Genomic DNA, 22,414 nt, shown 5'->3' with positions numbered 1-22,414 from the left:
TACTTCCTGCAGGGGGCGTGTCCTCCCCCGGAAATAGGAGCATTCCCCACCTACGGAATCCTCGCAGCTGCGTGCGGAGTCTGGGATGAGCGTCTTGGCTGCGGCAGGCGCCGGGCGGCTGTACGCCGTGCGCGCAGGTAAGCAGTTGCGGTGCCCGAGCCCCCGTTGCCGCGAAAACCGCCCGGGGCGCCTTCTCCAGTTGAGGGGGCTCCGGGGCGCTCTGGGCTGCAGCCTGGAGTCCAGCGTCAGACACGAAACGGCTGTGTGGTCGTGGGCCAAGCGCGTGCCTGCTACGCCCTTTGGGCGTGCTGAGGGCCCGAGACCGCTTTCCTGGCTTTGGCCGAGGTGAAGGGTTGATGAAGCCGCTTTGAAATCACTCCGGCTGCTGTGCAGATGCCAGTACTAAGGTTTCTAATGAATGCCGTTTAATGTGTGTTTTCTACAGTCTTTACTTGTCTTTGGAGAGGAAAGTACTTCAGCTCCGGGAATGAGCCGGCAGAAAACAACCCGGTGACCCCTATGCTGCGGCATCTTATGTACAAAATCAAGTCTACTGGTCCCATCACCGTGGCCGAGTACATGAAGGAGGTCTTGACCAACCCAGCCAAGGTATGGGTCGGGGAGCCCGGGGACCAGGCCCGCTCTAGCTGCGCTGCGAGGTGTGAACCAGGAGGATATGCTCAGAGAGGACCCCGAAGGTCCTCAGCCCTGGCAGTTGCCTTCCAAGGGAAGAGCCACGCTCGAAGACCTGGGGACACATAAATGAATCTGTCAGTTGGTCAGGGCTGGGTCAAGTCAGCGGCAGTGGCTTTAAAGAGAGGACAAGTTACAAAGATGTTCAGGGGACGATGTAACCGATTGGATTTATGAGATGAAGGAATGATGACTTCCCTACCTGGGTTTATGGTAGATACTGGAGTCATTTTTCAGGAAGAAGTGAGTTCAGGAGGAGGTAGAGGTAGGAAAGAGTTCAGTCCGAACTCTTTGAATTTGAAGTGTTTGTGGGACTCAGGTGGAAATGTCCAATAGGCAACAGGAAATACGAATTTAGTGCCTGGAAAGCTGTGTTGGGATGGCATCAGCAGGCACTGGAAGCATATTCCATTGAGAATGGAAGGTCTGGGCGTTTACGTTCTAGCATTAGGCATTGTCACAGGTTTTTGACCTTCATTTCCATGTCTGCTCTGCAAAGTCACTTGGTGAAAGAAAGCCTGTGGTCCTTTTATTTTAGAATGTTTCACCTTTTGGTTGGGTTGAAATATGAGATCTGTGGAATGCTTGGATTCATTTGGCCTTTTGCTGTTGGATATAGTAGAGTGACTCAGGGTCCAGAGGTTTAGTAATGGAAGAGATCCTTTAATGCCTGTATGCAATGTTACAATGTACCAAAAGTTCAGATAAGGAGAAGTTTTAAAACAAACATCTCTGGGTTAGAGTTGAGGTCCACTCATCATTTATCCATTTATTGAGGCGCCATATGTGCCAGGCACTGTCTCAGGCTCTGGGAATACTGCAGTGGACAATGGAGCATAGCACTTATGTTCTAGTGAGATAATGAACCATAAACAAGGAAACAAATAATTAAACAGGATCATTGTGGATTGTTGTAAGTGCTTCTGAGGGAGGAAAAAACAAACAAACAAAACTGGGTTAATAGGGATTGAAAGCAAATACTGTGGTGGGAATAGGGATTGTAGAAGTTCCTGAGGTAGGTGGTCAGGGAGGGCCGGTACATTTGAGCTGAGCCTTGAAGGATGGGGATGGGCCAGCCTGGCAAAAGTCTGGGAGAAGTGGGTTCCCAGCAGAGGATCCAGAAACACAAGGTTTTTAAGCTGGGAAATGCTTTGGTAAACAGAGAAGAGAAGGGCACCAGTGTGGCTGCAGGGCAGTGACTGGTGGGTGGGAGGGTTTGATGGTGAGGAAAGTAGTATGAGATGAGTTTGGAGAGGAGCCAGTTCATGCAGTGCTTTCATGAAATTTAGATTTTTGTGTTAGTGCAATGGGAAACCTTTAGGAGGTGCATTCATGTACATTGTGTTGGCAGTGACATCAGGTGGAGATAGTAAGTGAGCTGTTGGCCATAAGAGTCTGGAGTTCGTGAGAAAGATTGGGCATGCATATATAAATTTGGTCATCATCAGTATATAGATGACGTTAAAATAAAAAGGAACCAGTGAGAGTATACTTAGAGAAGAGAAGGTTTTTCAGGAGTAAGCCTTGAGGTAACTCAAATGTAAAGTAGAGGTTCTTAACCTAGGGATCCTTGAATAGAAATCAGGGGGTTTGTAGACATGGATGGGAATAAAAATTACACTTTTATTTTCATTAACCTCTAACTGAAGTTTAGTGTTTCTCTGATTATGAACATAGGCAACAACCAGTACCATCAGCAATACTTTGTGATTTTAGCGTCAGTGGAAATCACTGACATTGTCATATCACAACAGAGTGATCATGATATTTCAGAATACTATTGTACTTCTCTGTACTTCAAAACTTCATTATTTATTAGAACTTCAGCTCAATTTTGCTTTTTAATACACTTATAAAGATGTATATATATTACTATATCACAAATTTATTTTTAAAATATTTGATAAGTATTTTTCTTTTTTTATAAATTTATTTATTTAGTTTTGGCTGTGTTGGGTCTTCGTTGCTGCGCGCGGGCTTTCTCTAGTTGCGGCGAGCGGGGGCTACTCTTTGTTGCAGTGTGCGGGTTTCTCATTGCGGTGGCTTCTCTTGTTGCGGAGCACGGGCTCTAGGCACGCAGGCTTCAGTAGTTGTGGCTCGCGGACTTAGTTGCTCTGCGGCGTGTGGGATCTTCCCAGACAAGGGCTCAAACCCGTGTCCCCTGTGTTGGCAGGCAGATTCTTAACCACAGCACCACCAGGGAAGCCTGATAAGTATTTTTCAGTTGATTTTGTATTTAGTCCTGTGTGTTTTAAGTCCTGTGCATTTAAAAACATTCTATGAAGGGTCTGTAGTGTTCATTAGACTGCCAGAGTGGTTTGTTTCTCACACACACACCCCACCCCTGAAATACTTCCTTATGAAGGGAAAGAGAAAGGCTAGAGGGGAGATGCTGTATGGAGTGAAAAAATTTTTTTTAAAGATGGAAGTGACTTAATTAAATTTCTAATGCTGAGGGAGAAAAGTTGAAGCTGTAAGAGAAAGCTGTGATAGAAAGATCCTGGCCCATGGGGGCTATGTGAGGAATGGTGATTGAGCCAGAGAACAGGGTTAAGTTTGGAAAAGAGCAGAAGGTGTAGGTGTTTCAGACTTTGAGTCCCAAGGAAAGAATGGGAACAGTGGAGGCTGGATGGGGTCAGGAACCTGAGGAAGTCTATTTAATAACATTCTTTAATTCCTGTGTGGGCCAGAGCCCAGGTCACCTGCTGAGAGTAAGCTGGTAGAAGGAGGGGCTTGAAGGGCATAGGGAAATTTTAAACAATTCTTGAGTGTTTCTTGAAGGCTAGACACTACGCTAAAACTTGGTATATGAAGGTAAATAAGACATAGTCCTGTCCTCCAAATGACTAATCCTTCTGGTGAAAAATTTAGATATATAAAGAAATAAGTTTAGAAAAGGAGGCATGCGGTTTTGCCTGAGGTTGGAGGGCTGGAGGAGGAGGTCAGAGAAGATGGCATTTGAGCAGATTCAGTCTTACTGAGTAGAAGATTGCCAGGGAGAGATGGGAGAGGAGAAGGGAGAACATTTGCGATGGCAAGGATGTATGGCCAGGCAGGGCAAATTAAAAACAAACAAAACAAACAAAAAAATCAACTTTTTATTGAGATATAACATTCACATAGAAAAATGCAAAATCACATTTATACAGCTTGATGAATTTTTTTTTTTTTTTTTTTGCGGTACGCGGGCCTCTCACTGTTGTGGCCTCTCCCGTTGCGGAGCACAGGCTCCGGATGCACAGGCTCAGCGGCCATGGCTCACGGGCCCAGCCGCTCTGCGGCATGTGGGATCTTCCCGGACCGGGGCACGAACCCGTGTCCCCTGCATCGGCAGGTGGACTCTCAACCACTGCGCCACCAGGGAAGCCCCAGCTTGATGAATTTTGACAAAGTGAACACTCCCGTGTCACCAGCACCCAGGTCAAGAAGCAGCCTCAAGAGCAAGCAGGGCTGATTTGAAACACAGTGGGAGAGGTTGGGCGAGGGGCTTGCAGGGCAGCCAGGGTCTTCGTGTGGGGGCAGGAGAGGGAGGGCAGCTGTGCAGTGTGGAGAGGGGCCCTGCTTGGCTTCTGCCTTTGTAGTCAAGGAGTGATTGTTTTTCTACCAGTTCTGCAAAATGACTGTTACTTTGTAAAATTTACATAAAGACACTGTTTATTTTGCTTATTTTGAAGAGAGAACTTTCTTATGAAATAACTTGTTTATCTCATTGTATACATTATGTGAGATTTTGGAGGGGTGTTTTAAAAAGCTTATTTGAAAATTAATTTTTCTCCATTTTTTCTTTTTACTTAGGGCTATTATGTGAACCGTGACATGCTAGGAGAAAAAGGAGATTTCATTACTTCACCTGAAATAAGTCAGATCTTTGGGGAGGTAATATCCAACGTAAACTTTAGAAGAAACTAATTATCAAACATTTGAGAGTAGATCACGTAGTATTCTACAGTAGTGTTTTACAGCTTTGTTTTCGGTGATTCATCGAGTTTTAATTTTTTAATGGTTTATATACTGAAGAAATAGAGAGTAATAGAGGTATCAAGGACATTTGAAAGGTTTATACCTTACTCTAGAAAAGGAAATGTAGAGATACAAAGGCCAGAAGGAAAGAAAAAGAAAAGAAATGGAAGGAAAGGTGTTGGAAAAGAGGAGAACCAGATGAAAAAATGAGAATGGAAAGACAAAGAGAGACAACAGGCAAGGTGAAGAAGAAGGTTGAGAGTTCCCTCGAGAAGGAAGAGAGAAAAGATAAAAAATACTGAGGAATTAGTGGAATCAAAATGCACTCTATAGCCTATACCCCTTATTTAGCTGTATTTACAGTAGAAGTCTCCTTAAGAACTTTGAATTCTTTTCAGGAATTCTAGTTCATTTATTTCCATATATAACCTTTGATCACTTTAGAAATAGAAAATAGTACACAAAAGGAAGAAAAATCTAGGCATTAAAATATATTATGACTTAAAGCCATGTAATTATTGAAATTACATGAATATGAAGAAATGGCAGAATCATATTTCATATGTCTGTTTGCTTTCAAATACCAGTACCTTTCAGTAAGTGATATCCTCTTATCTGTGTCATGGGACCTTTTATAGTAGAGGCTGCCTTTTAACTAGGTGTTTTCTTCTGTTATTAAGCTTCCTAAGTGGTGTGTGTTGTACTGTAGTCCCAGTGAAGTTCCTGTGTGCGTATACATATATTAACATGTTAAATAACGTGTATGGTTGTTAGGAAACATTTTGCCTTCCTGCGTAAAGTCTATTTACATAGAGTTTTATATTGTGGTATACTTTTATGCTTTATAATGCTTGAATGTAGTTCTTTCCTTGTCACAGCTCCTAGGGATATGGTTAATCAGTGAATGGATAGCCACTGGAAAAAATGCAGCTTTCCAACTGGTGGAACTGGGCCCAGGCAGGGGTACCCTCTTGGGAGATATTTTGAGGGTAAGTAATAAAAGAATGTCTTAAAGTCTCACGTACCTGACCCTTGTTACTTTTGACTGAGTTTGAAAACTTTGTTGATTTCCTTGGTTTTCAGTCTTATCTCCTTAATCTCATATTTCTCAGCTAAAATGTAATGTCAAAATAATATAATGAATCATTACTTGTTATGTTTCTAATCTTAAAAAATGGGGGTGAGGGGAGAATGTAAAAGCTAAAAGTATAAAACATTTAGAAGATATTATGGGAGAATATATTCATCTTCTGAGTAGGGAGTTTTTTACATTATATAAAAAGCAGAAGCCATAAAGGAAAAGATTAATAACTTCAAATACATTAAAATTAAGAACTTTTTTGTTCTTTAAAGAAACTAGGAACATTTTGTTCTTCAAAGACACCATAAAGAAAGTGACAAGACAAAACAAAGTGGGAGGAGTTATTTGTAACACATATAACTAACAAAGAACTGGTAGTTAGAATACATAAAGAACTGTTTTCTTTTATAGATTTATTTAATTAATTTATTTTTTATATTTTGGCTGCGTTGGGTCTTCTGTTGTTGTGCACGCTTTCTCTAGTTGCGGCGAGCTGGGGCTACTCTTCGTTGTGATGCGAGGGCTTCTCATTGCGATGGCTTCTCTTGTTGCGGAGCATGGGCTCTAGGCTCGCAGGCTCAGTAGTTGTGGCCCATGGGCTTAGTTGCTCTGCAGCATGTGGGATTTTCCTGGACTAGGGCTCGAACCTGTGTCCCCTGCATTGGCAGGCAGATTCTCAACCACTGCGCCACCAGGGAAGCCCCGAAGATCTCCTTTAAATCCGTAAGAAGGTGACAGATAACTCAGAAAAGTCACGCCAAAGATGTGAACAGGCCTGTCATAAAAGAGGAAATCCATGTGGCTAATGAAAACAAAAAGATGCTCAGACTCATTGGTAGTCAGGGAAATGAAAATTAAAATCACAGTGAGTAACCCCTGTACCCTCAAAATTAGAAAGTCTGACAACACCAAGGTTGTCAGACCTTGGTTGGTGAGGATGGGGAGCAAGGGGAACTCTCATGTACTGCTTGTAAGTATATTTTGGTACAACCCCTATGAATAGCTACGGGGCATATTCTACTAACATCAAAGTTACTTACATTGTATGTTCCAAAATAAATTGTGAGTTTATTTTGTGTGTACCTGACAAATCAGTGTAAAGAAAATGCATATTCAATTTAAAGAAATTTAAATTTCTTGGGCTTCCCAGGTGGCGCAGTGGTCGAGAGTCCGCCTGCCGATGCAGGGGTTGCGGGTTCGTGACCTGGTCCAGGAAGATCCCACATGCTGCGGAGTGGCTGGGCCCGTGAGCCATGGCCGCTGAGCCCATGTGTCCGGAGCCTGTGCTGCGCAACGGGAGAGGCCACAGCAGTTAAAGGCCCGCGTACTGCAAAAAAAAAAAAAAAAAAAAAAGAAATTTAAATTTCTTGATGCTATATGATTTCTGCTTGAAATTAAGAATTGAAGGATTTTTTTTTCAAAGAAAATTTACAAATATCTGACAAATAAGAATCTTTATTATATTGTATGTTTTTGGTGGTGGGGGTAACCCACTGATTTATGTTTCCAGGGCTCTATTTTGTATCTTTTTAAATTGGCAAAGTCATTTGAATATAAAATATTTAATAAGATTCTCAAACAATATTTTGTTTCAAGAATTTTAAAAATTAAGCCCAAAGCTTTTTTTTAAAAAAATTTTTTTAATTGAAGTATAGTTGATTTACAGTGTTTCAGGTGTACAGCAAAGTGATTATATATCTATTTTCAGATTACTTTCCATTATAGGTTATTATAAGATATTGAATATAGTTCCTTGAGCTATACAGTAGGTCCTTGTTATTTTATATATGGTAGTGTTTATTTGTTAATCCCAAATTCCTAATCCCTGTCCCCCATAATCCATTCTTTATGCTTGTCTTTTGGAAAGAAAATGCTTGGCTTTATCATTCCCCTGCGGAAACATCTTTGGCAGCTACCCTCTTATCAGTACAAGATGTTCACAACCTGACTTGTTTCTGTGCTCTACCTTGAATTCTGTGCTCCAAACTATATGCACCAAACTATACCCACAGCTCTTAAAATGTCTAAAGGATGCTTCCCTAGATCAAGTCCTGAGAACTCTTAAAAAAACAAAGAATTTAAAGGAATGTAAAGAAAATAGCCAAAGGTGTAGTTACAGACTTTATTTTTGATCATATTTCTGAAGGATTTTTCTCTTGGGGAGAAGTTTTTCTATGTATAGTTTCATCTCAAAACTAAATTTGGAAAAGTCGCCTTGTCCTAATCAGTCTGTACCTGCATATTCATGTCTCAAAAGTAGGCAAATCACCAGTATTAAATTCAAATGAAAAATATATTGATGTACTTTATGCAATTGGCATTGAATTTTTAGCATTAAGATATTGATAAAACATTAGTATATTCCTTTTTTTCCTCATGTTTACAGTAGCAAAAAAATGTGTGTGGCTAAGAAGAAATTGAAAATGGGAAAGAATCTCAGAGTTAAACTGTCAAGTAATTAGTGCCATTCAAATCTGATTTCTTGTGGATACAGTCTGATCATCTCAGGGATGAGACTATTTTGTAGGCATAGCAGCTTTTTCGTTTTCTTTTTTTCTTTATTTTTTTTCAAGCTGTTGCCACAGCCTCCTGCTGCCCAAGGTTTGCTGGCCTAATCACTTGAGATACAGCAGTTTGACTTTCGCATCACTTTCTAGGGCCCTACTTGCTGTATCAGTGGCTAGCCAATGATCTTCTTTGGGATACTCCCTTCATAGCAGCTTTCTATTTTTATTTTATTTTTTTTAAATTTTATTTATTTATTTTTGGCTGTGTTGGGTCTTGTTTCTGTGCGAGGGCTTTCTCTAGTTGCGGCAAGTGGGGGCCACTTTTCATCGTGGTGCGTGGGCCTCTCACTATCACGGCCTCTCTTGTTGTGGAGCACAGGCTCCAGACGCGCAGGCTCGGTAGTTGTGGCTCACAGGCCTAGTTGCTCCGCGGCATGTGGGATCTTTTCAGACCAGGGCTCGAACCCGTGTCCCCTGCATTGGCAGGCAGATTCTCAACCACTGTGCCACCAGGGAAGCCCCCATAGCAGCTTTTAAAAATCAAGCCTAGCTCTTTACCCATGAACTTGCTGTGTGGCCCCAGGTGTGATGTGTATAATAATTTTCAGGTCTTATAAGTAATAAATCTGTTTTTTCAAAGTTAAAAAAAAATCAAGGTTATATACATTTTATTTCTTGGGTCTTTTTTTAGACTCCCTAATCTGAATCATTGTTTTTATTGGATGCTAAAGCTTTTATTTTCATTTGTTAGTCCTAATTCTAATTTTTATCAGTAGGAAACCAAGCTGTACTTGTGTACTATGTACTGTTTGTTTCTTATATGGACTATGTTTAATAACTCCGGTAGGTTATGGTGCTCATAGACTGCTGGAGAGTGACTTGTGTGAGGTTCTCTGAAACCAATTATTACTTTTGCTGTGACATGAGCAAATTATTGAGGTAAATGGTTAGAAAACCTAAAATCTGCTCAACAAGATTTTGCCGATTTCTTCTTTTATATTTAGGTGTTCAGTCAGCTTGCATCTGTGCTGAAAAACTGTGACATTTCAATACATCTGGTAGAAGTGAGCCAAAAATTAAGTGAGATTCAAGCATTAACGTTGACTGAAGAGAAGGTCCTATTAGAGCGAAATGCTGGATCCCCAGTATATATGAAAGGTGTCACTAAGTCTGGAATTCCAATTTCCTGGTACCGAGATCTGCAAGATGTTCCAAAAGGTAATTATTTTACATTGATTAATGAAAGAATTTTGATCACAACCCCTCCCAGTAGTGCTGGGTGACCACAACCTTGTAGAGCAATGTAGTAGATTGAGTTAGGGCTGCCAAGTCCCTTACCTATGGAGAACAGCATTGTGTTAGAAAATAATTTCATGTGGTGTTGCAAAAACCAAAGCAAACCAAAACCAAAACATGGATCTCGGTTGTACTTTTTATTTTTTCCCTACCCCGAAGGAAGCAGTGTTAGTAGATGAGTTTACTTTAATTATCTCATCTTTTGATCATCCTTACTTGCCTAGAGGCAAGCAAGGGGTGGTAGGAGAATCGCTTCACTCCTCGAGAATGTTATATTGACGAGCCCCAGCTCAAACCTAAAGTGGTGGTCTGACCTTGGCCAAGGCACCACAGCCATTCCTGGCCTTAAGCGTCTTGGATGATTTTAGGAAATTCAAATCCTCTTCCAGCTAACAAATTTGAGTTCTGATTTCTTTTGGGCCTGGTGATGAATAAAACATTAAACTGATAACTGGGATATTTCAGCTCTCTGACCCTCTATGTGGAAAATGGGAATAGTAATAATTGTTCCTATGTATGTTCTGCACAGTAGGTTTGCCATGAAGAGGTGGGTGATTCTGTGGAAATTATAATTATGGAAGCATCACAAGTTCCATTACGAAGAACTATGCATTTTCTTTTTGTTAATGTTCAAAACAACCAATTGATTGCCTTGAAAATGCTGAAATGTTAATTTTTTTTCTTCTGTTTTTAAATAGAGTACAGCTTTTATCTTGCACATGAATTTTTCGATGTTCTTCCTGTGCATAAGTTTCAGGTATTGATGGGAAAGAAGTCACATTTATAATTGAATAACAAAGGGCCTTATGTTGTAAGAATAAACATTTATGGTGTTTAATTATTGTTGAAGTTAGCTATATCTGGAAGTTTGATGAATATAAGTAATTGAAAGGCAAAAGTGAAATATTAAGAATTCTTAATTCTTAGGATATTAAGGATTCTTAATTCTTCTGGGATAAAGATGTATGAGAATGTAAGATAGTAAATCACTATAGTGCAATGAAGGATTATTTTTTAGCAACTATTTTTAAATTCCAAAAATTAAAAATTTTCTTCATTCTTTCTGTGAGGAGATTTAAGATTTGGTGGTAATGCACATGTACTGGTAACTTGTAGGGTTAAGAGTATATATTATTATGTAGTAATTTGTTGGCAGAAGCTTCTGATTAGTCCTCCTAAGTCTGTTTTCCATTTTTGGGGCACTTTCCATGTTGCTTACTTCCTCCTCCATTTCTTATCTAAACAGCATTAATAGTTTGCATCTATCATTCTACTCATACTGTTAAAAGGAAATGAAGTAATGCCTTTAAATAATTTAAGTGGTAAAGTGCTCTGTAAATGTTAGTTATCTATCTTGTATATGATAAGAGGAGAAAAGTTATTTTGGTAGAGGCAATTTTGAGAACTTGCAAAAATTTGTTTTTATGTGTTATTTTGTGTTTAGAAAACACCACACGGATGGCGAGAAGTACTCATTGATATTGATCCACAGGTTTCTGATAAACTGAGATTTGTTTTGGCGCCTTGTGCCACCCCAGCAGAAGCCTTCATACAAGTAGGAATAATTTTTTTTTCCTTAGTTTATTGCCAACCAAATCTTCAGTCTTATTTTCTGAGTTAGTATTTTAGAGTTCCTTGTAACATGAAAGGTGCTTTTTATTAATAGTGAAAACGCACAGGATTTAGAGTCAGGAGACTGGGTTCAAATCATTTCTTACCTGTGTGACCTTAATGTAATAAGAAAGTAAGTGCTTACTCAGCAAGTCCCTGACTGTCTCTGTTTACCTCAGTTCTCTATCAAATGGTGACAATATTGTCTACTTGACAGGAAGTTATGTATCTGTGAAAACAATGTAGTACAGTGTAAAGTAACAATAACAATATTTATTGAATATTTTGTATGTATTACTTTTTTTTTTTAATTTATTTTTGGCTGCACTGGGTCTTCGTTGCTGTGCGCTGGCTTTCTCTAGTTGCAGCGAATGGGGGCTCCTCTTTGTTGCGGTGCGCAGGCTTCTCATTGCGGTGGCTTCTCTTGTTGCAGAGCACAGGCTCTAGGTGCGCGGGCTTCAGTAGTTGTGGCATGCAAGCTCAGTATTTGTGGCTCGTGGGCTCTAGAGTGCAGGCTCAGTAGTTGTGGCTCGTGGGCTGTAGAGCACAGGCTCAGTAGTTGTGGCACACAGGCTTAGTTGCTCCGCGGCATGTGGGATCTTCCCAGACCCGGGCTCGAACCCATGTCCCCTGCATTGGCAGGTGGATTCTTAACCACTGCACCACCATGGAAGCCCCTGTTACTCTATTTCTCATTTAATTCTCAAAATTATTAGGTAAGTTGTATTATCACTCTCTTTGGGCTACTGTTAGAGCATGCCTTTTTTCTCATGCTTCCACCCAAATTAAAATTTGATTACTCCTTCTTTCTATTGTCCTCAAGGAATAATTGCAAGAGCCTGTGTATCTTCGGTTTGAGTTTAAACGTTCAAAACACCTGTACTTCTCAGGAATGTTTGAGCTTTAGATTGCCTGTTTTATTCCCTTTTTTTCGAGCTCAGAAAAAGATGATTTCTACTTTCTGGACCATAACTAAGAATTTTTGCCTTAGAAGTTATCGATTTTAAAAGCAGAAGAGCTTTTAAACGTAAACCTATGAATTAAGTTTTCATTGCAAAGCTTAAGTTTAAAATGTCAGCCTAAGTGCTTGTGAACATTTCTACTTTTTCATAGTCTGGCTAATTTACCTGAGTGAGAAACAAATTCATAAAGCTCCTGAGAGCTAACCCCCCGGGAGTTCATTTTTTTTAGGTCTTCACTTGAACAGTGTACACTTATGAGAAAGGGAGTGATGATTTCCCTCTCATTTAGATGGAGCAAATGGTAATGGAATCTCTTGTCTTGAAGAGCAGTCTAGGATATTAAGAATGTCAGCATGGAACGCTGAGTCGTGTCACTTTATGCCTGAAGCAGCTGACCCCATGGTTTATATAGTCAAACCACAGTAATTTATTTAATAGCACTGGAGGCTTAGTGGTTTATTATTTCATTTAATTCTCACAATAAGCCTAGTATATGAAATAGACTGTGAAAGGTTAAGTAACTTGTCTCTAGTAAGCAGTAGATGAGGTGAGACTCAAGGGCTGAGTCTGCCTGTGTACCTCTTAGACCTGTGCCATTATAGGCAGAGACATCAGAGCAGGTCAGTACTTCACTTGTACTAGGTGTTAGGAGGGAGCAACAGTTAATGTACGTTTGCACAATGAGGAAAAAAATTTTTTCATTATCATAGGAATTAGTGAAATTTCGTATCTGCTAGTCCAGTTGGTAAGAATTACTATTTATTGTCAATACACGTTTTAAGCTAGTATGTACTTCTTGAGGACCCTTAGTTGAACATCTTGGGAAATTAGGGCTTCAGGTACATTGACACTAGTTTATAAGCTGGTATTGCTAGATATAGAGCATATCGTTGAGATACCTTTTCCCGCTTAAGAAGGCAGATATACTTGCTTTAATAGGGTCTGTTTTGTTATATTGGATTTATATCATTTGTTCTGCCAGCACAACTTTTCAGTGTCTCTTATGTGTCAGACACTGTTCTAGGCAGACAAAAATTCCTTTTCCATGCTTTCAACCCAGTGGAATATATTTATATGAATTACGATACAGAAGTAAAATCACCATAAATAAAATGATAATGTTCTTAGCCATCTGGAGGGTTGACGGGGCATATGCCTTTCTATAAAAGGCATTAAAATTAAAATATCTTTGTAAACTGAATGGATATCAGAGAACCAAGGAGTTCTGTATAATAGAAAGGATGTCATGTGAAAAGTTGAGTGTAGACAACATATTCATATTGAGAAGGAATTTTTTTATTTAAAAAAATTTTTTTTTTTAATTTTTTTGGCTGTGCTACATGCGGGACTTTAGTTCCTTGACCAGGGACTGAACATGCGCCCCCTGCAGTGGAAGCGTAGTGTTCCAACCACTGGCCCACCAGGGAAGCCCTGATAAGGAATTCATTTTTATTGTAACTAAGAAATGCTCATTGTAGAAAAACCCTAAGGAAACAGGTTTTTTGAATGATGTATTTTGATTCAACTGTTCCCTTACTAGTGTGATGAAACAAGGGATCACGTGGAAGTGTGTCCTGATGCTGGTGTTATTATTCAGGAACTTTCTCAACGCATTTCAGAAACTGGAGGTGCTGCCCTGATTGCTGATTATGGTCATGATGGAACTAAGACAGATACCTTCAGAGTATGTATAATTCAGTCACATGATTTATCAGAATTTAACTGGTAGTTTACTTAGTTGTCATTTGTTAGGTTTGAAGCTCGCTGAAGATCTTTATCTTATTTTGGTTTCTACAGTGCTTAGCACTGTTGTATTACATTATTTTATAATTAATCCATGTTATTATAATTACCCTTAACCCTGTATCTTACTGTCCACCTCTCCTTTGAACAGGGTCTGGATTGTCCACATTATTCCTTAAGTTGCAGAACCTAGGTTTGCATAGATCCTAGTAAGCACCTGAATAATTCAAATTGAAAGATTTTCTTAAAAGTTCTTAAAAATTTCCCCTCCTTCATTTAAAAAAACATTGTTACTTTTTATAGATTTGATCTAGCTACTGTGATCAAACCTTTTCTGTCATATTTTCAACACGTTTTTTTCCTTTCCAGATGTATTGTTTTATCCTTCCTAAACATCCTTTCTTACGCTTTTGGAACAGGGGTCCCCAACTCCTGGGCCTCAGACCATTAGTGGTCCTCAGCCTGTCAGGAACCGGGCCGCACAGCAGGAGGTGAGCAGCAGGCCAGTGAGCAAAGCCTCATCTGCTGCTCCCCGTCGCTGCCATTACCACATGAACCATCCCCAAAATTGTCTTCCACGAAAGCGGTCCCTGGTGCCAAAAAGGTTGGGGACCGCTGTCTTGGAATATGATCAATTCTGTTCGATATACTTTAATTAAAGTATACTGAAATACATTTAACTAGATGTTATTAAGTCATTTTCTAGATCGGTGTTTCTCAGTTTCTAACTTTGTTCTTTTAAAGAAAAACCTGGAGAGTTTTTTTTTCTTTAAGCACTGATTCTCTAGGCTTATCTCCAGGATTCTGATTTGCTGGGTCTGGGTAGAGTCCAGTAACATGTTCTCAGGTGATTTTTTAAAAATAATTTTTATTGGAGTATAGTCACTTTGCTCTCAGGTGATTCTGATGCATATAGTTGATGGATACACTTTGTAAAACACCATCTAGGTTCTGGTAACCTGAATTCATCTGGAGAATTCTCTCTTATACTTCATCACCATTGGCATTAATGAAAATTTTAAACAACTGTCAAAGGCAGCATCTTCAGGCACTATAACATAGCACTTTATAGTGGGTTTTCCACATAGCATCTCATTTGAAGAAAGGGTGCTATTTGGTAAGAGTCTGTAAACCACTGATATTGGCTATATTTTCCTTTTTAACAGTTGTTATGTAAAATGTACTAAAATGGTAGCATTTCTTTAATCTTGATAATGATAACCATAAAGGTACAAAAACTCATCGTTTAAAAAATTATGTTGAAGGGGTTTTGTGGCCACAGGCTTCATGATGTCTTAATTGCCCCGGGAACAGCAGACCTCACAGCTGACGTGGACTTCAGTTACTTGCGCAGAATGTCCCAGGGGAAAGTAGCTTCTCTGGGTCCAGTAAAACAGCAAACATTTTTAAGAAATATGGGCATTGATGTCCGGCTGAAGGTAATGATTTATGTTATTTCACTGTTATTAAATATTTTAATTTCATACTATTTCAATAAATATTTTAAGTTCACTTGGCCTTAATGCTCTTGTTGTTAGTCAGATCCTTGGTATTCCAGTCTTTTCAGTAGTATAGGGTTCAGTGTAACCAGACAGCCTGGGGGTGGAACAGCCTGGTAAGTTCCATGCATCTCTCCTGAGGTAAAATGAAGACTTGCAAATAATATTCACGTTTGTTAAGAAAACTTGACTGCCTGTATGAGTACGAATTTTACAACTGTTTTGAAGACATCTTAACCCTTCAGTGTAGATCAAACCACCTGGGAATATTTGCTAAACATACAAATCCATAGGTTTGGGTCACAGCAACCTGTGTCTTTAATAAACACACCATGATTTTAAGGTAGATGATCAGAAATTACATTTTAAGCACTGTTTTATTGAATAGCTAATAGTCATTAGTATTGCTGCAAATAACTAGGAATCCTTTCTCCTGGTTATTTTCACTAAGAAATCTTTTGCTTTTCAGGTTCTTTTAGATAAATCAGATGAGCCATCACTGAGGCAGCAGTTACTTCAGGGCTATGATATGTTAATGAATCCTACGAAGATGGGAGAAAGATTTAACTTTTTTGCCTTGATACCTCATCAGAGACTTCATGGTAGAAATCATCAGATGAATGCATGTCAGTCAAAACCCTCTCCATCACCTGTAGCTGGGTTTGGTGAACTTGCTTGGCGGTGATATTTCAGTTTGGACTTTCTACTCCCAAGTTGGCCTAAGAAACTAGACTAAAGGGAACACATTTTATATATCACAGGTAAAATAAGTATTAAAATATTTTATCTCTTCACAGCCAATAAAAATAGCCCATACAGTACAACTGAAAATTGATCTTTTAAGATTGTGTTTGATTCTTGGTACAAATGTGTGTTCTCAATTTAATGAAACTTATTATTGGGTTTCCTCTAATTAATAAAGCTCGTTGCTGTATTTTTATTTTAAAATGTAAACATGAATTCTGATTGGTTTTATAACTGGAAACAACTGGCCATTCACAGGGGACTGATTAAATAGAACTATCCATATATTTTTAAAATGAGGTAGAGTAGTATGTTCTGACATAGATTGCTAAGATTTAGTAAGTGAAAAAGTAGGGTGCAAAATGTTTTGTAGTTATGATTCCATTTTTGTTGGAGAAAAGCTACATTTAAAGAAATGCTTAGAAGTAATTTCACAGCAATTAAAACACTAAATGCGGACTGGTTGTTTTCTGTTCAGTGATACTTACTTTTATATAAAAAGTAAGGAAAGGATGCCCAATAATCACTAGTTATTAAAGGGACTGTCTTCTCCATTGTATATTCTTTCCTCCTTTGTTGTAGATGAATTGACCATAGGTGCGTGAGTTTATTTCTGGGCTCTCTGTTCTGTTCCATTGATGTGTGTCTGTTTTTGTGCCAATATGCTGTTTTGATAACTGTAGCTTTGTAGTAAGGTCTGAAGTCAGAGAGCATGATACCATCAGCGTTGTTCTTTTTTCTCAAGATTGCTTTGGGAATTTGGGTCTTTTGTGGTTCCATATTAATTTTAGGATTATTTGTTCTAGTTGTGTGAAAAATGTCATGGGTATTTTGATGGGGATTGCATTAAATCTGTAGATTGCTTTTGGGTAGTATTGACATTTTAACAATATTAATTCTTGCAATCCAAGAACATAGGATATATTTCCATTTCTTTGTATCATTTTCAGATTCCTTCCTCAGTGTTTTATAGCTGTCAGAGTATAGGTCTTCCACCTTCTTGGTTATTTATTCCTAGATATTTTATTCTTTTTGATGCCAATTTTAAATGGGATTGTTTTCTGGCTTTCTCTGATAGTTCATTATTTGTGTATAGAAAAGCAACAGATTTCTGTGTATTAATCTTGTATCCTGCAAGTTTACTGGATTCGTTAGTTCTAACAGTTTTTTGCTGGAGACTTTAGGGTTTTCTATGTACAGTATCATGTCATCTGCAAATAGAGACAATTTTATTTTTTCCCTTCCAATTTGGATTTTAGAGGGAAGATTTTCAGCTTTTCCCTATTGAGTGTGGTTAAGTGGCCTTTATTATGTTGAGATATGTTCCCTCTATATCAACTTTGTTGAGAGTTTTTATCATGAATGTTAAATTTTGTCAGATGCTTCTTCTCTTTTGAGATGATCATATGATTTTTATCCTTTTGTTAATGTAGTGGGTCACACTGATTGATTTGCAAATATTGAACTATCCTTGTGTTCCTGGAATACATCCCACTTGATCATGGTGTGTGAGCCTTTTAATATATTGTTGGATTCAGTTTGCTAACTTATGAGGATTTTTTGCATCTATATTCATCAAAGATACTGGACTGTAATTTTCTTTTGTAGAGTCCTTATCTGGTTTTGGTACTAGGATAATAATGGTGGTCTTGTAGAATGAATTTGGGAGCATTCCATTCTCTTCAGTTTTTGGAATAGTTTGAGAAGGATAGGTATTAGCTTTTCTTAGTATGTTTAGAATTCCCCTGTGAAGCCTGAACTTTGGTTTGCTGGGAGGTTTTTTATTAATTACAAATTCAATTTCACTACTAATGACTGGTCTGAACTGTCCAGATTGTCTGTTTCTTAACTCAGTCTTGGCAGGTTGTATGTTTCTAGAAATTTTTCCATTTCTTCTAGGTTGTCCACTTTGTTGGCATATAATTGTTTGTAGTATTCTCTTATGATTTTTTTTTTGTATCTCAGTAGTACAGCTGTTGTTTCTCCTCTTTCTTATTTTGTTTATTTGGGTCCTCTCTTTTTTCTCAATGAGCCTGGCTAAAGGTTTATCAATTTTGCAAAAAGGTTTATCAATTTTGTTTATCTTTTCAAAAAGCCAGCTCTTGGTTTCATTGATGTTTTCTGTTGTTCTTTGGTCTCTACTTTATTTCCTCTCTTATAATTATTATTTCCTTCCATCTACTAACTTTGGGCTTTGTTCTTCTTTTTCTAATTCCTTTAGACAGTAGGTTAGGTTATTTGAAACTTTTCTTCTTTCTTGAGGTAGGCCTTATATTGCTATGAACTTCAATAATCACTATTAAATTTCCCAGTCTGGTTTGAGGGGTGGGAAAAGACTTACTTTTTTTAATTTGTCCTCCTTTTTGGTATTTGAATTTTTTACCATATTCTTCTGTGAATTTTATAATTAAAATAAGATTAAAAAAATTTTTAAAGTCACAGTAATACCAATAAACCTAACAGGTACTTAAAATATGACTTAGAATAAATCCAGACTGCTTAGGAGGAATAATTTTCTAAATTGAGTTAATTCTCTCTTATTTTCAGATGATTGTCAAGATTTAGTTCTATAAGTTCTCATTTTTTGGTTCAAAAAACTTTTATTAATAGCAGACATATGGACTTTCTGAAGAACTGTTATATAAGCAACACAAATTTGTGAAATTAAAGAAAATACTAGCTATATGTTTTGAATTTATAGCTTAACTATATTGGAAATTCACTGGCAGAGTGATGAATGGTTGTTTCTTATTGCTTCTTTGGCTTCACTGAGAACAGGACTAGCATTCTCTATCTCACGCTAAATTAAAGGAAGATGGAGGCCTTATTTTTCAGATGCTGCTCAACTTTGGGCCATTCCTAGCCACCCTTTAAGACTCGGTTGGAGAATTTTTAGAAGATTAAAATGCCCATAGTTGGCCCTTCCCAATTATTTAATAGTTTTTATGATTAAGGGGAAAGAGGCAATGCTTCTTGACACCTATACATGTACTTTGGTATTAGGTATTTAACTTAAGTCTTTTGGCAGTTGCAGTAGTGGAATATTTGATGGTAGTTTCTGAAAAACCTAAAATTATTCCAAACTTTCATTCCAAGAAGTGAGACCTTGAGGTTATTACCTCAAATTTTGTATAAAATTGTAATAATGAGTTGTTTTTTATTTTAGTCAGATTAAAAAAAAAAATCTGTGTTCTTAAATATAGCATTGGTTTCATTTACAAATACTATTTCCAAAACAGTTCCATTACCAAAGCCTGGGAAAAGAACACAACCAAATAAAATATTCTTTGGATACCTCTACTAGAGATAGGCTCAGGTTTTCACATGGAAAAGTATGGTGATATGGAAATACATTTTATTATCAAGCTTCTTTGAGGATATTTACAAAAAGTGGGATGTAATAAAAAATAAAAATGTACTAAACAGTGTCATTATAGACTACTTTGTACATTATCAAATGTTTCTAACAATTATTTCTTATACAAACACAATGACTTCAAGACAAAAAAAGGTTATGCAGGTTATACAGTAACTGGAGAAATTACTCAACTCCAAATTATCTGACAGTGCCTTTACATTTTTTTTTTTTTAGAAAACTTCTTAGGCATTCAACAGAAACAAAAAGAGTGCAATTAATTTCATGGCTTGTAAAGTTTGATTATATAAGTATAGCAAACAAACGTCATTCCAGTTAATTATCATTTTACGCAGTAAAACCACAATACGGTGCCTAGTGACTCAGAATTACTTCATTTTAGCACACTGATATAAACACTTACTTTAGAGAAATTTGGGGAAGTTATCCTCTATCACAGGGAAAATACACTTTCCAAAGGTTTTGCAAAATTAATTTGGTTTAATTTTTTAAACTCCTATTTGACAATGAAATACTGAGACATTGTGGAGTGTCTCCTGGAGATATTTAGGGGTAGGCAGTATAGTAAAATGTTAGGAGGGGTAAGAAGGACTCTGGAGCCACATTGCCTGGGTTCAAACCCACATCCTAACTGTGACCTTCAGCAGCTAGTTACTTAATTTCCCTGTGCCTCAGTTTCCTTATCTGTGAGAGAGAGTTCACGTGCACTTACCTCATGGCTGTTGTGAGAGTAAAACACATAAAGAGCTCAGAAAAGAGGAGCACTGTGTGTTTCCTTCCATTCTCTCAAGGATATTTTTAGTCCTAGATAAGGCAGTAGCTTCAGGATCTCTAAGGGCCCTCTCAGTCTTAGTCTGTTCACAAGAACATTCTTTTCCTTTGCTACCTCAAATTCTGTGGGCAGTGACAGTTAACACATTTATAACTTTTAGCTTATCAACATCTGATCTTCACAACAACACTGTGAGAAAGGTACAGGCAAGAATTATAATCTTTATTTTATAGATTGAGGAACTCAAGGCTCAGACAGATTGTCACCTGCTGAGGCCAACACAGGTAATTAAAGAACGGAGCCAGAGTTTTTGGCTCCACATCTTTGGCTCTTTTTTGGAGGGAAAAATGTTTACAATGATTTTGAGGAATCAAAAAACAAAAAGTCCCTAGATTTTTTATAAGTGAATGGTCCCACCAGATCTTTAACTTTTTTGGGGGAAAACTGTTAGTAACTTTTAAAAAGCTATGAAAAAGTCTAACCTCTTAAATATGATATCTGGATAGAAAAAAATGTCTTTAGCTGGCTGCTGAAGCTGCAGTGTTAAAAAAAAAAAAAACTTATTTCATTCTTTCATTTGCTCAGCTGATAATACAGCCGTACTCTTATAAACTGTTTCATGCTCCACCCCGTCCACTCCCTCAAACTGCTTAAAATATAATTGGTTTTAAAACATTCCAGGTATCTGTAAAGCCTTCCAATAAGCTAAAGGAAGAACAAAAGGATGCTGTTATTCTTTCCTGTAGCATTAACTGACTCTGCACTGGCCTACTTTTAGCATATATTTAATTTTCTTCCTCAAATTATTCAACCCTATGTAAAGATAAATTGTGTAGTTAGAGTTCAGATCTATACCTATTAAATGTTGGAATCCAATTGTGGCACCACAATGGCGTCAGTGGGAACGTGAATATTTAGCAGCAGAGTTGAGCTATAAGAAGACATACATAACAACTCAGCACTGAGACCAGCAGTTCCTACTCCTGGTTTTGTACATCAGTTGTCCCGAGTGACCTTAGGGGCTGTTGAAACATAGCAATACTTACAAAAGGTGACAACTTAATTTTCATGTTCCAAAGAGCATATTCAGAATTTCAACTCCAAAAGGGTTAGGGATCACTGTTTTGGAGTCTTGACTGACCTAAAAAAGAAACGTAAAACAGTCCAGCACTCCCTTTCCAGGAGTCTAGGAAAAACCCCTCAATGCCTCTATGGTCGGTTAAACAAATGTTTATAAAGTCTATAGGAAATGGCATGCTGGCAGCCTCTCAGTTACCGCATAAATGCACATCTGTTTAGTAATCAACCTTGTAACTCTTGTATGATTTGGTCAAGCTATGCAATAACTGGACTCTAGCTTGCCTTTTTCTCCTTTTTAAAAAAATGTTAAGAATAGGAAAGGGAAGATAAATTAAGTGCCACTATTGTACTAAAATGAACGATTAGGAAAAATACAAAAACCAGTTATTGCTTATGCTGTAAAAATTTATGAAAAGCTTTATCTTGGGTTCCATTATGTGTTTTTATTACTCAGTTTCCCCTCTTGTACCTACTCAATATGAACTACAGTATTGGTGTCATTGATTCCTTATCATATTTCCTCATGTCTTTGCATCCTTTCAGATGACAACCTACAAAGAACAACAGTTATGCAGCAAAATACCAGTCCATAACATGAAATCCTTCCTTATTGAAGTTAGCTCAATAATTATTAAGGATCCTCTTCCATGTCATCTGGATTGGGAGCCATAATGAAGTGCTTTGGGTATACAAGGTTGTGTGTATATGCATGTATTTCCCAGCGGGCATCGTCACTTTCGTGTGTAATGTAACGTTCACCAATGCGAGTTTCAAATTCTCTAAGGTCAAGCCAAGTCTGATAGTCCTAGGGAAAAAAAAAGATTATGAACCATAAAAGAAACAATACTGTCACCTTCTTTTTTTTTTTTGCTCAGCACCCTAGTCATAAAATTGACAACCCCTACCTCCTAAATACTTGTTATACAATAAGTTCATTTGTAATATTTTAAGTTAGCAATGTTAAAGATAAATACTTCTTCAAATTTAGAGTCTCTCATGAAGGAAGGAACTAGTTTCTAAAATTAAAAAAGAAAACATTGCCTCAGGCTTCTGAGGTGGCTAATAATAACCACTAAAATATTTTGTTGGA

General features: G+C 37.9%; 2 protein-coding genes across 4 annotated transcripts in view; one reads left to right on the top strand and one right to left on the bottom strand.

The window, feature by feature from the left end:
- The first annotated feature begins 4 nt into the window (after positions 1 to 4).
- Positions 5 to 19,700, top strand: NDUFAF7 (NADH:ubiquinone oxidoreductase complex assembly factor 7). Its single transcript, XM_004265050.4, has 10 exons — positions 5 to 137; positions 446 to 609; positions 4,489 to 4,569; positions 5,532 to 5,642; positions 9,246 to 9,459; positions 10,236 to 10,294; positions 10,982 to 11,092; positions 13,651 to 13,794; positions 15,119 to 15,292; positions 15,822 to 19,700. The coding sequence occupies exons 1-10, from the start codon at positions 86 to 88 to the stop codon at positions 16,035 to 16,037; spliced, it is 1,326 nt and encodes a 441-aa protein (XP_004265098.1). The 5' UTR covers positions 5 to 85; the 3' UTR covers positions 16,038 to 19,700.
- PRKD3 (protein kinase D3) overlaps positions 19,430 to 22,414 on the bottom strand; it is a 77,235-nt gene continuing 74,250 nt past the window's right edge. For all 3 annotated transcript variants that reach the window (XM_033419270.2, XM_004265049.4, XM_049696436.1), the window contains one exon: positions 19,430 to 22,129. In XM_033419270.2, the coding sequence (XP_033275161.1) occupies positions 21,956 to 22,129 (174 nt within the window). In that variant the 3' untranslated portion in view covers positions 19,430 to 21,955. The remainder of the gene's footprint in view (positions 22,130 to 22,414) is intronic.

Source organism: Orcinus orca, chromosome 13, assembly GCF_937001465.1.
Source record: "Orcinus orca chromosome 13, mOrcOrc1.1, whole genome shotgun sequence".
Lineage (NCBI taxonomy): Eukaryota > Metazoa > Chordata > Mammalia > Artiodactyla > Delphinidae > Orcinus > Orcinus orca.
This window is presented reverse-complemented; position numbering and strand designations above follow the sequence as displayed.

Coding starts and splice junctions, on each gene's coding strand:
- NDUFAF7 (XM_004265050.4), top strand. CDS start 86: ATGAGCGTCTTGGCTGCGGCAGGCGCCGGGCGGCTGTACGCCGTGCGC. Junction 138..445: donor GCTGTACGCCGTGCGCGCAG/GTAAGCAGTTGC, acceptor TGTTTTCTACAG/TCTTTACTTGTCTTTGGAGA. Junction 5,643..9,245: donor TCTTGGGAGATATTTTGAGG/GTAAGTAATAAA, acceptor TTTTATATTTAG/GTGTTCAGTCAGCTTGCATC.